The sequence below is a fragment of the Oryctolagus cuniculus genome, chromosome 7 (genome assembly GCF_964237555.1).
Source record: "Oryctolagus cuniculus chromosome 7, mOryCun1.1, whole genome shotgun sequence".
NCBI lineage: Eukaryota > Metazoa > Chordata > Mammalia > Lagomorpha > Leporidae > Oryctolagus > Oryctolagus cuniculus.
The window spans coordinates 75,535,164-75,548,929 of NC_091438.1; the positions used below are offsets into that span (position 1 = coordinate 75,535,164).

Below are 13,766 nucleotides of genomic sequence, written 5' to 3' on the forward strand. Positions count from 1 at the left end.
AATGTTAACATAACTATTTCCTTTACCAAATGGTTATGCAAGAAGTGATATAGAAACACATTGTTTTCAAAGAGGTAGATCAGAGGAAGATTCAGGTTTTGTGGGATAAGACTTTAGATAATGTAAGGACTTTCTTTTGTAAAACTAAAAATTATGACTAAAAAACTAGGGATGAATATTTAGAAAAGCATCAAATTACATATTTTATAAAGAAAGCAAATACCACAAACACACAAATCAGGAAAAGTAATATAATTAATAGTGTACTAGAAATTAACTGCCTGATACACCTCTGTGAAGACATTTATCTTCCCTACATAATTTGGCTGTATGATCTTTGGTACCCAATTTATATGATAAGGATTTTGCAATACAGGAGAATAAAAAAGAATTCACTTTCTGTTCAGTTTGGTTTAGAAAAGCTTGTTTCAGTTCATAACTCTTGTTGGTAAATTGCTTTGGATTGATATCTATTTGAAAACAGCTTAATCATGTTTGTTTGTTTTTTTTTTAAGATTCATTTATTTATTTGAAAGATAGGTACAGAGAGGCAGAGGCAGAGAGAAAGAGGTCTTCCACCCACTGTTTCACTCCCCAAATAGCTGGAGTTGGGCCCATCTGAAGCCAGAAGCTTCTTGGGGTCTCCCACGTGGGTGCAGGTGCTCAAGGACTTGGGCCATCTTCGACTGCTCTCCCAGGCCATAGTGGAGAGCTGGAATTAGAAGTGGAGCAGCCTGGACTGGAATCAGTGCCCACATGGAATGCTGGCACTGCAGGTGGTGGCTTTACCTGCTATGTCACGGTGCTGGCCCAAATTTTTTTGTTTTTTGGGTTTTTTTTTTTTTTTAATGTAAGATTTCCTGGGAAGTGACTATTCTCTGAATTGACAATACTCACTAACCAGGACCTGTGGAATGTTATGAATTCTGTTATCCTTGTCAGTGACATTTTGTGTCAAATTAGCAAATCTTTAATATATTCATGATTCACCTTCTTTTAATTGGTTCATCAAATTATCCAATAGCCTACTCACTGTTTCTATTCAAAGTTTATCTCTTCCTCTAAATGAGTTACTGTGTTTTGGTAGAATCCACTTTTTGTTGTTGTTACACCTCACTTCTTGATGACAGAAAATTTTCTACTGAGTTCATCACTTACCGTTATGACTTTTGTTTCATATTCCATCATTTTTTAATTTTCTTTCATCTATTTAATAAGGTTAAAAATAAAGACAGGGTTTCCTATGTAAATGTATCAGGGATCTGTTATTTCTCTCTTGTTTTATTAAGACAATCCAAAAACATATCTTCCGATGGCTATTAAAATAGTAATATTCTCAGTTTTCCCTTTGCTTCATGAAAAAAAAAAGGCCACTCCAATCTCAGTCATCATAAAGGAAAATAAAATAGAGGGGAATATGTAATAGAGTTAGTGATATAAATCTATTTACTTACTTTTGTAAGTTTTACCAAAATGATACAAAGCCTTAACTAGTGAAACACACTTCAAGGAACTTTGTGAGGATTACTAAGGCTTCAACTTCATTAGCTTCCAGTAACTACAGTGGAGATTCTTTAAGCCAAAGACAGATCATCATTAATAAGTGTTGGGGCTGATATCATGGCACAGCTGGTCAAGCCACTACCTGCAACACCAGCATCCCATATGAAGGCTGAGTTCTGGCTTCTCCACTTCAAATCCAGCTCCCTGCTAACATGCCTGTGAAAACAGCAGAAGATGGCCTAGTGCTTGGGCCACTGCTACCCTAGTGGGACACCCAGCGGGAGTTCAGGGCCCTAGAGTGGCCTGGCCCAGCTCTGGCTGTTGTAGCCACTTGGGAAGTAAGCCAAAAGATGAAAGATCCTCTCTCTGTCTCCCCCTCCCTCTGTTACTCTGCCTTTCAAATAAATAAGATAAATCTTTGTTTTTTCAAATGTCGGGGCCAGTGTTGTAGCATAGCAGGTATCCCATATGGACACTGGTTTGAGTTTCAACTGCTCTACTTCTGATCCAGCTCCCTGCTAATGCACCTGGGAAAGCAGCAGATGGCCTAAGTACTCGGAACCCTGCATCCACATGGGAGATAAGGAGGAAGCTCCTTGTTCCTGGCTTTGGCCTGGCCCAGCTCCAGCTGTTGTGGCCATCTAGGGAGTGAATTAGTGGATGGAAGATCTCTCTGTCTCTCCCTCTCACTCTCTCTGCAATCTCTGACTTTCAGGTAAATAAAACAAATCTTTAAAAAAAAGAAAAGTCATGCCTTGGTTGTTAGAGGCCCTACTTGGTAACTCTCATCTTTAGTAAGAACCAGAATGGCAACAAGAAAGTATATTTCATGTTCTAACTTTATCATGGTAATTTATGGATCTGTATGGGTCCTAAAAGTTACCTTTCAAATAAACAAACCAAAAGCAAGTGACTGTGTATTCTTTGTATAATTCCATGAGTATTGGGGGTAAAAAATAGACCTGAATAACATACCACATACCAGACATGAGGTAGCCTGAAGCAATAGCAATATTCACCTTCACAAGTGATGGATCACCCCTATAATGTTAAAAAAAAATCACCTTCATAAGCACATGGCTTATAAAAGACTACTGCTTTTTTCTTCTAATGAAATTTCAATGTGATAAAAATACTTTCTATAAATTCTGGAATGATACACTATCAGTTATAAACTTAGACTATAAAACACACAATAACAATTGAACAGACCTGTCCTGTGGGAGTGGTACTGGCAGCTATAGGCTGTCCCCAGGATAAACCGAACCAACAGCCCCAACCCCCATATCAAGGCAATCTAGTCCTCCTGTCCACAATGAGTTGTTTTTATCATGAGATCTTGGGCAGCTCCTACCTTCCATGAAGTTCACTTGAGATCCAAGCCAGTTTCCAAAGTGTGCTGGACGATAAATGAGCAACTCTTGGACTCTCAGCAAAGCTATAATCCTCCAAAACACCCTAAGCCAACCCAGGTCAACCTCCCTAACATTAGCGACAGACTTCCTGAGGGCTGCCAAGAGAACCCAATGCATTTCCTGAACCCAAGACTGCAGAACTGCAGAGCCAGGGGCTCCTCCTAGGGTTTGCTATGTTTCCTGTTGGGAGGCAGCTCCCACAAACCAGTGGCATTTACAGTGGGCTTGGAAGACATCGAAGGGCCCACTATGGTTGATGCTCTAAAGAGATTATGTCACCTAAGGAATGCCTCACTCTCCAATTCCGCAACCCCTCTTAAAACTGTCAATGCACAAAGAATTGTGTCGGCTATGAGAATACTTCTAACTACGTAAACAGTTTCTTATACATATTATATAAAAGTTTCACTTAAATGGCTTTACCAAAAGATAATAAGATCTATAAATGTGTTCTCACATTCGCCTGCAAGAGGACTCTAATGGAACTCTAGATGCTGGCTTGTGGTGGTGGTTATTGATGATGCTTTCTTTATTCTAAATCAGAGGCTCAACTGCCTCAACACATCATCCAGCCCACCTCTGATTTTGAGGCAGCATAGTACAGGTTGAATATCCTTTATAGGAAATGTTTGGGACCAGAAGTGTTACAGGTTTTTGATTTTTTGCATATGTGAAACGACATTATCTTGGGGTTAGGACCCACTCTCAAACAAAATCCATTTATGTTTCCTACATAGAGAGCCTGAATTCTAAATAATATTTTAAAAAATCTGATGCCTGAAACAAAATTTCATGGTGTAGAATTTTCCATTTGTGGCATCAAGTCAGCACTCAAAAAGCTACAGAGTGTGGAGCATTTTGGATTTTCAGAGTAGAGATGCTCAATCTATATTATCAACATCATTCTACTGAGAACTAGAGGGATTTGCCTATTATCACTCAACTAGGAAATGCTTAGAATAGGCCAGTTCCACTCTGTTTCAACCCATTTACATATCAAGATGCTACCCTTTTGCTCTATTAGTGTTCTTTGCTCCAAGAAACAAATCCAAATTATCAATTTTATATCCGACTTACAATGTGAACTGTGAAATTAACACAAAATGAAACTCAAAACAGCTAAACTACAAATAGAAAGATTCAAAGATTCTGATTTGCAAATAATGACCAGAAAATTGATATAGAATAAATCATGGTATAAAAGAAAATGCAAAATACTGAAAATCATATTTACTTAAGGTTTGATATGGCAAAAAAATGATCAATAAATCAAATCTATTTCCTAAAATTTACTTCTGCAAAGAACTGGTTCTGCTGAAAATCCTGTTAAAAAATAAAAATAAATTTTTGAAAAAATAAAAGCTAGAAATTATTTAAGTAAATGATACAAAAATCTGGTCAAAGAATTAAATTTCCTAAATTGGCTTACTTTGAAAAATCTTCCCCACAAAAATGTTATCAATATCAGTATAACCCTAATGGAAAAATGTCCTATTTATGGAGAAAAACAATATCCTTACAATCAGATGGTGGTAGTCAAAAGCCAAGGTTAAATTTCCCTACCCACCCCCACCAAACCTCTACCTCCACCCAGAGCCCAGAACTATCTCAATGCAGAGCTTTCTCAAAATGCACTTCTTCTCTCAAACTAAGCTGAACTAAACCTTCTCATATAATGCCAGGAAATACACCTTGCAAAATTTCTGCCTTGTAATGACTTTTAAATCTTTCAAAAAGAATCCTCTTACAAATTGTCATATTACTGCCAGATATAGTTGTTATTAGTGCTTCAAATCTTCATGGTCATCTATAATTCTCATCTCATCTCTCTGAGGTCAAACTATGGGTCAACCACAAATTCAAAAACAAAATCTTAAGTAGATATTATTCCAGTTGACCATTTCATTTTTGCTCAGAACAGCAGTTAGAATAACTTGGCTATACTGACTAATGCAGTATAAATGTTACATCATCATTTCTCCTTGTTTTAGATAACAATTGCAATGCTAAGGCAAAATGGTCATTACTATTTGTATTCAAATATAAAATAAATCATTTTAATGCACTTTAAATCTGAACACAAGCCAAAATAAATACTAAATAAATCTAAACACAAGCATTTTAATAAAGCATGTATCATCAGTGCATTTTCTGTTTTAAAGTGATGTTCTTATTAATAATTAATAGAAAAACATAAATCAAATTGACTAGCTTGGAAAGAGACCACTTACCAAAGTGGATCAGCCTGAGTAGCTTCATCGAATAAGAAAATGTATAGGCCAAAAATCCCAACCACCAAAGAATGGCATGTAGATACTATCCTGAAATAAAGCAAAATACATACAAAGGTTTTAGAGTCTTTGCAATAAGCTTTAACTCATTCTGGTAAGACATTTAACATTCTGGACAAATTATAGCTTGAAGCATTTAAATACAGCACTGGAATACATCTGAGAGTATAAAACAAAATTGCCATTTAGAAAGCCAAGGCCACAAATTTACTTTTGAAATGAATAACAAGGAGGATGTCAAGGACTACAACTTCCAGTGAGAACTGGCAAGCCCCTTGTTGGTGAGCAGTTCTAAAGCAGAAGCATTCAATGCAGTAGACAGAGCTCTGGGCAGACAGATGGCAACCGGTAAGGCTACCACCCTGCACACTGCTCCGAGCTCACTACATCATGGCAGAGTTTCCTGCTCCAGTCAGCTAGGAACAACATCCAAATATACCAGCCTTAGCAAACTCCACAGCCTTAAAACAATCAGAGTGAATCAGGATATGACGATTACGTTGGATACTGCAGTTTCAAGTGTACATTCATATGCATTATTGCACTTGATTCATGCAACAGATTTGTGATAAGGGTAACAATTACTAATTTTTAACCATTCTTTTAAAAAAAAAAAAAAACAAAAGACTAATTTATTTATTTGAGAGGCAGAGTTACAGAGAAGGAGAGACAGACAGAGAGGTCTTCCATCTGCTGGTTCACCCGCCCCCCAAAATGGTTGCAACAGCAGAAGCTAGGGCAATCTGAAGCCAAGAGCCAGGAGTTTTTTCTGGGTCTCCCAAGAGGGTGCAAGGGCTGAAGCACTGGACCATCCTCCACTGCTTTCCCAGGTGCATTAGCAATGTCCTGGATTGGAAGTGGAGTAGCTGGGATGCTGACACCACACACGGAGGTTGAATCTACTATGCCTCAGCACTGGCCCCTTTATCATTCTTAAGCAAGCATTTCTTTTTTTTTTTTTTTTTTTGACAGGCAGAGTGGGCAGTGAGAGAGAGAGAGAGAGAGAGAGAGAGAGAGAAAGGTCTTCCTTTGCCGTTGGTTCACCCGACAATGGCCCCTGAGGCTAGTGCGCTGCGGCCAGCGCACCGCGCTGATCCAAAGCCAGGAGCCAGGTGCTTCTCCGGGTCTCCCACGCGGGTGCAGGGCCCAAGTACTTGGGCCATCCTCCACTGCCCTCCCGGGCCACAGCAGAGAGCTGGACTGGAAGAGGAGCAACCAGGACAGAATCCGGCGCCCCGACCGGGACTAGAACCCAGTGTGCTGACGCCAAAGGAGGATTAGCCTAGTGAGCCACAGCATCGGCCAAGCAAGCATTTCTAAATAGAAAAATTAAGGACTATGAATTTATACAGAAGTTCTGTTTTTGAAAGAAACACCCAACTGGTGAAAGTGAAAGTTCACAAGATGCATGTTGTGTTTTCTTTTATGGAAAGCACAAGGTTTAGAAGATAAAAAGCCAGTTTCTATGAACATAATGAACATATCTCCTACTAATGTAATGCCTTGGCCAATACTCAACCTGTATGATATGCCACTAAAAGAACTATACCCAGGTGGGTGTTCAGTCTAGCTGTTAAGACACCCTCATGCCACGTCAGGGTAACTGGGTTTGACACTCAGCTCTGGTTCCTGACTCATCTGGCTGCTAACACAGACTGGAAGGCAATTATGATGGTTTCAACTAAGTTCCTGCTGCCTACATGGAAGACCCCGAGTGAGTTCCTGGTTCCCAGCTTCAGCCTCACCCAATCCCAGCTGTTGCAGGTATCTGGGGAGTGAACCAGCAGGTGGGAGTGCTCTTGCTTGCATGTGCTCTCTTTCTCTCTCTCTCTTCTCAAATAAATACATAAAATTTAAAATAGAGAACTATACTGTATGGTGTATATTTATCCACACAATGAAGTTTTTTTAACCCCAAAATTTTAGATTTCTGACAGCTTTATTGAGAAGCTTACAAGTTCCAGTCTTCTTTTTCTCTTCATTAGAATAAAAGATAAAAGGAGTAGCACAGTTTTTTTCTCTACAAATTATTAGTGTTTGATAAATTTCTCTCTATGATATGCTCCAAATCTTTAAAAATATTTGAAATATTTCAACCAACATCAAGCTTGATAGACAATTTCACTGTAACATAAAAAAACCAATCTACTTGACCTAACAAGTGACATATTCCTACACAGATACTTTGTGCTAAAACAAATCATATTGAAAATGCATAGAGATCCTCAGTAAATGAAAGGCATTGACAAAGAATTCTTTGTAATATCAAAGGATCATTCTGAGGTGTGAATAATTAATTGAAAGTATATGGTTTACACAACTGGAAATTTCATACCATTTGAGCATATAGCAGCTTAGAATTATAAATACCCTGATATCAGAAAAACACTACATCTTAATCAGACCCACATATTTCTGTTGCTAGTCAAAAATTCTATAAAAGGAAAAAACATAATCTCTTTCATTAACCTGTTTTAGTGTTTAGTAGTCATAAATCATAAAGTTCCCTGTAGGAAAAAAAAATTCTTATTCCTGACACTCAGGCCTCAAGTTCCCCCTCTCCTGAAATGTTAAATAATAAATGGGAAGCATTATAAGCCCTCAGATGATAGAAATGGCATAGACTTAGAGAAAACTTGGATGCTGCTTGACCCAGGTAAACAGCTCCCTTTGCAATGAGCAGGAAAAGCAAGCATCCTATACTCATGCACCACTCTGCATAAAAATCTATACTTTCAGACACTTGTTAGTAAAAATTTCCCAGTTTATTGTTTAAAAATCAGACTCCTGGCAAAGCAAAATGCAGGTTCTTTAACACGAAAAGGAAATATGAAAATGTTACCAAGGGGCAGGCATTGTGGCACAGCAGGTTAAGCCACTACTGGCAACTCCCACATTCCATGTTGGAGTGCCAGTTCCAGTCCCAGCTAGTCCTTTCAAATCCAGTTTCCTAGTGGCCCGGGAAGCAGTGATTATGGCTCAGCTATTTGAGTCCCTGCCAACCAAGTGGGAAACCCAGATGGAGTTCCTGGCTCCTCATTTCAGCCTGGCCAAGCCCTGCCATGTGGGCATGTGGAAAGTGAACCAGTGGATGGAAGATCTCGTTCTCTCACTCTCTCTCTTTTTCCCTACTCCCTCTCTGTCTCTGTCATTCTACCTTTCGAATAAATAAGTAGATTTTTTGAAAAATGCTACCAAACATATTTCAATATTTGTCAAAGATTAAGGGTTAAAAAGAAATGTTTGTGTTTATGAAGAGATGATACTTTTGGAAGAGCAATTTTTTTTTTTTTTTTTTTGACAGGCAGAGTGGACAGTGAGAGAGAGAGACAGAGAGAAAGGTCTTCCTTTTGCTGTTGGTTCACCCTCCAATGGCCGCCGTGGCCAGCGCGCTGCGGCCAGCGCACCGCACTGATCCGATGGCAGGAGCCAGGAACCAAGTGCTTTTCCTGGTCTCCCATGGGGTGCAGGGCCCAAGCACCTGGGCCATCCTCCACTGCACTCCCTGGCCACAGCAGAGAGCTGGCCTGGAAGAGGGGCAACCAGTACAGAATCCGGCGCCCCGACTGGGACTAGAACCTGGTGTGCCGGCGCCGCTAGGCGGAGGATTAGCCTAGTGAGACGCGGCACCGGCCCGGAAGAGCAATTTAAGGTTACTGATTTAATCAATCATACATTTGTGAAACAGACTTAACAATTAGTACTACTTCAGTACAACAGGCCTTTCTATGCCACTAGTAAGCAAGTAGATATAATTACAATTTTTAAATTATAAAATGTACACAATACCTGTATGTATGCTTTCATAATAAGCAACAAGTGCAGTTTCTCACTTATAATTAACTATAATCTCTCATGTGTGTATTTTTCCAGCCTCCTGATCTTTCCCTACTAGATGGTTTAGATGAAGCATTGTTCAGAGACATTCCTGATCTAGATGAACTGTGGAGTGCTGTATTGACTTGCACTTCTCCAGGCCAGAAGCCACATTCTAAGACACACACACACTCAGGAACAGCCTAACTTTATCCTTTTTTGCACTCCACCTCGCAGCTTAAGTCCTGTGTAAACCAAGCTGAGGTCAGAAGCACGAGTCATTCAAGAGAAAAAGTACCATTTGAATAACTAAAGAAATATTATATAATTCCAGACTCCTTTTTCAAATAGGAACTCAATTTCCAAGATAGCAATTTCTTGCATCACAGAATGGTAGTGTTAAGACTGAATAATATGAAATATTTTTCAATTTCATCATTTTATTTTTACATCTCACTCTTTATCTGGCTTGCACCTACCTAAGATTCAATGCCTTTACCTATCCTAACCAAAGTGAAAAGGAAATAAAAATAACTCAAAACTTAATCAGAGAACATAATGCCCACCCTCTTTGCTTTCAGCATTCCATCTATCTTCACATTAGAAAGGGTTTTTAAAAATAATGCTATCTCAGCCGGCGCCTCGGCTCAATAGGCTAATCCTCCACCTAGCGGCGCCGGCACACCGGGTTCTAGACCTGGTCGGGGCGCCGGATTCTGTCCCGGTTGCCCCTCTTCCAGGCCAGCTCTCTCCTGTGGCCAGGGAGTGCAGTGGAGGATGGCCCAAGTACTTGGGCCCTGCACCCCATGGGAGACCAGGAGAAGCACCTGGCTCCTGGCTCCTGCCATTGGATCAGCGCAGTGTGCCGGCCGCAGTGCGCCAGCCGCGGCGGCCATTGGAGGGTGAACCAACGGCAAAAGGAAGACCTTTCTCTCTCTCTCTCTCTCTCACTGTCCACTCTGCCTGTCCAAAATAAAAAAATAATGCTATCTCTTTTACACTGCATTTGAATAATATTTTTGTGCTAGTTTATTTTTTGAAAATGTGGAGAAATAATTCTTGCCTTTTGGATGAAAAAAACTGTAGTATCGTGAACCTAACATAGCAGCAGGCAGCACAAAAGAAAACAACTAAAGACTTGTTCATAATCTGAGTTATAAAAGTGGATGCTGCCATATAATTTGGCTCCAAGATAGACAGCAGGTTTTAGGTCAAATATGACCATTCTCAGGGCCACTACTTGTAATGCCTGGATCCCACATTAGAATGCCTGTGCAAGTCCTGACTGCCCCACTTTGAATCCAAATTTCTGCTTATGTGTCCAGAAAAGCTGCAAAAGATGGCCCATGTGGGAAACAGGGGTGAAGTTCCTGGCTCCTGGCTATGATCTGGCCCAGAGTTGGCTGTTGTTATGGTTGCTTGGGGAGTGAACCAGAGGATGGAAGATCACGATCTCTCTCTCTCTATCACTCCCTCTCCTTGTTATTCTCCCTCTGTTGCTCTGCTTTACAAGTGAATAAATGAATACATCTTTTTAAAAAATGACTATTCTCAATAAGACACAGGCAGAGCTCTTTGACTTTTAAAAGATTTCAGTTAAAAGCATGCAGCTTTAGAGATTTGCAGAGTGTACTCTACAGTTAGCATTAGCTTCAACTAAACAACCACAAAAACAATGACCATGGCTGCTGTGATGTTTGGGCACATGAAGTGCTCTAAAGCAAGTGATCAGAGTCATCAGGCACATTGTGTTTGAAACCTTGTGAGGATAACAAACTGCACGCAACTATAGAGATCTAATTTTTTTCCACTCATCTTTTGCTAAAAGAGGCAATTTGTAGGGGCTGGCGCTATGGTGTAGCAGGTAAAGCCACTGCCTGCAGTGCCAGCATCCCAAGTAGGTGCCTGTCGCTCCCCCTCTTCATGGAGGAACGACACAGGACCCTGCGCTGTTCTTTCGTCTGCTCGGCCCTTCCCGGGTTTGCTGCTGGTTCTTTCCGGGTTGGCTACCGTCCCTTCCACCTCCGTGGAAGGGTGGTTCCCCCTGCCACTTTCCCCACTTCCGCGGGGGAGCGGCACACCACCGGCCGGCTCTCTCGGGGGCTGCTCAGGTGTTCCTTCAGATAGATGTTCCTGGTGCATGTTGTCTCTCTCCTCCTTTATAGTCCTCTTCCATCAATCCCAACTCTGCTACCCACACGCCGAGTACGCTGCTCTCCTCCAATCAGGAGCAGGTCCTGCTGTTTATTGGTTGAACTGGAGGCAGCTGAGTAGAAGCTGTTTCCTCCTCTCCCAGCGCCATATTGTGGGAGAGCAGATGCATAGAATAAGTCTCAATTCGAATAACAGTCTAGTCCCAGTTGCTCCCCACAGGTGCCGGTTCCAGACCCAGCTGCTCCACTTCCGATCCAGCTCTCTGCTATGGCTGGGAAAGCATTAGAAGATGGCCCAAGTACTTGGGTCCCTGCACCTGTGCGGGAAACCTGGAAGAAGCTCCTGGCTCCTGGCTTCAGATAGGCTCAGCTCCAGCCGCTGTAGTCAATTGGAGAGTGAACCATTGGATGGAAGACCTACCTCTCTCTCTCTCTCTCTCTCTGTCTGCCTCTCGTTCCCTCTCTCTGTAACTCTGACTTTCAAATAAATAAATAATCTTTTCTTTAAAAAAAAAAAAAAAGAGAGCAATTTGTACTGTGGAATTATATAACAGAAGACTAAATTCTGGAGGACTCCTAATGGGAAACTGCTGATTGTGCGCCATGTCCCTGGGGTGTGTAGAATGTAACTGCCCTGGTCTAGTTAAGCCAGCCAACACTACACACAAATTACTCACCAACTCCAAAAGATCATTTCTTCTCTTATCACTCCCAAAGGATATACTTTTATCAGAAATATTTCAGACAACAGTGCAAAATAGTACTCTTCCATAGTCAGTCCAAGTATTTTTTTTTTTTTTTTGACAGGCAGAGTGGACAGTGAGAGAGAGACAGAGAGAAAGGTCTTCATTTTTGCCGTTGGTTCACCCTCCAATGGCCGCTGTGGTCGGCGCACTGCGCTGATCCGATGGCAGGAACCAGGTGCTTCTCCTGGTCTCGCATGGGGTGCAGGGCCCAAGCACTTGGGCCATCCTCCACTGCACTCCCTGGCCACAGCAGAGAGCTGGCCTGGAAGAGGGGAAACTGGGACAGAATCCAGCACCCCAACCGGGACTAGAACTTGGTGTGCCGGCGCCGCCAGGCGGAGGATTAGCCTAGTGAGCCATGGCGCCGGCAGCTCAAGTCTATTTAACTTGCCACGTTTTCCCGGAAAGATGGTTCCCAGTGTCTTTTTTTAATTTATTTTTTATAGAAAGCTTTTATTTAATAAACACAAATTTATTAAATAAGTACAACTTATTAAATAGTACAACTTTTAGATTATAGTGGTTCTTACCCCCATACCCACCCTCCCACCCCCACTCCTGTCCCACCTCCTACTCCCTCACACATCCCATTCCTCATTAAGATTCATTTTTAATTATCTTTATATACAGAAGATAAACTCTATACTAAGTAAAGATTTCAACAGTTTGCAGCCACACAGACACATAAAGTATAAAGTACTGTTTGAAGACTAGTTTTACCATTAACTCAGTTAAGGATAGAGGTCCTACATGGGGAGCAAGTGCACAGTGACTCCTGTTGTTGATTTAACTGACACTCTTATTTATGACGTCAGTGATCACCCGAGGCTCTTGTCATAAGCTGCCAAGGCTATGGAAGCCTCTTGAGTCCACAAACGTTTTTGTATGAGTTCTACCTACTTGTCTTTCCTTTGATTCCTAACGTCAAATGAAACATCTGACCTTGAGTTTTGATAGGTCCAAATGAAGGAGTTTTTGAAATATTCTAAATAATTTTACGGCAAAACAAGTTTTTCTTAAATTAGCCCATTACGTGTTCATATGCTTTACCTTGAGTTCCATTCAATCTTCTTTTCAAAGCTGAGGCTGTTAAAACCTGGAGAAACTTTTGCTGAAAACCAGTAACTTACAAAGTGGAAAAGAAGCTGAAAGACGAAAAAGCTGGTGCAAACAATGCTGATGGTTGACTTGTGGTTGGTATCCATATTTCTTCAACCTGTTCAGAAAAATAATGACCATAAATTCCTGTCCCATGACAAACCTGGCTTTTTTCATGTTAAAGATAATGTACTTGGATTTTTAGTAACTTTTTAAATTTAGCACAAATGTAACTCAAAGAAAAAAATTTTAGCCCTATGTGTGTTTCTGTGCCTTTAATGTCTGTTTGTCATTTATTTTATGTTTGCACTTAAAAAAGAAACCTATTATCTTAAAGAGCTCTATGTTATAAATTTTAAAAGATTTTTTAACATCATGATATTAAAAATTATCTAAGTCTTAGAATTTACTGTTGGGAAATTTTAAGTACTATAACTGAAAGTATTCTCTCAAAATATTTTTAATTATATTTAAGACAAATCACCTGATTTCTCCATGCCTCAGTTTCTGTATCTATTAAGAGTTGCTTAACTGAGCCAAAAATCAGAGCACAACACTGCCTGCAATCACAAAACAAAAAATTACATAATAAAAACTGTACAGAGATAGAAAAAACATTTAAGGCCACCTACAATGCTGGCATCCCATATGGGTGCTAGTGCAAGTCCAGGCTGCTCCACTTCCAACTCAGCGATCTGCTAATGTGCCTGGGAAAGCAGTGGAAGATGGCTCAGGTACTTGAGC

At 40.6% G+C, this 13,766-nt stretch overlaps 1 protein-coding gene across 21 annotated transcripts in view; it reads right to left on the bottom strand.

Moving 5' to 3' along the window:
• The window catches only part of TLCD4 (TLC domain containing 4), a 101,357-nt gene that overhangs the window by 32,339 nt on the left and 55,252 nt on the right, over positions 1-13,766 (bottom strand). For all 21 annotated transcript variants that reach the window (XR_011390564.1, XR_011390561.1, XM_051856240.2 and 18 more), the window contains 3 exons: positions 12,975-13,140; positions 5,150-5,239; positions 2,486-2,544 (listed from right to left, as the gene is read on the bottom strand). Coding sequence is in view for 19 of the 21 variants with exons in the window: in XM_051856240.2 (XP_051712200.2) it covers positions 2,486-2,544; positions 5,150-5,239; positions 12,975-13,129 (304 nt within the window). In the remaining 2 variants the exon portion in view is untranslated. The remainder of the gene's footprint in view (positions 1-2,485; positions 2,545-5,149; positions 5,240-12,974; positions 13,141-13,766) is intronic.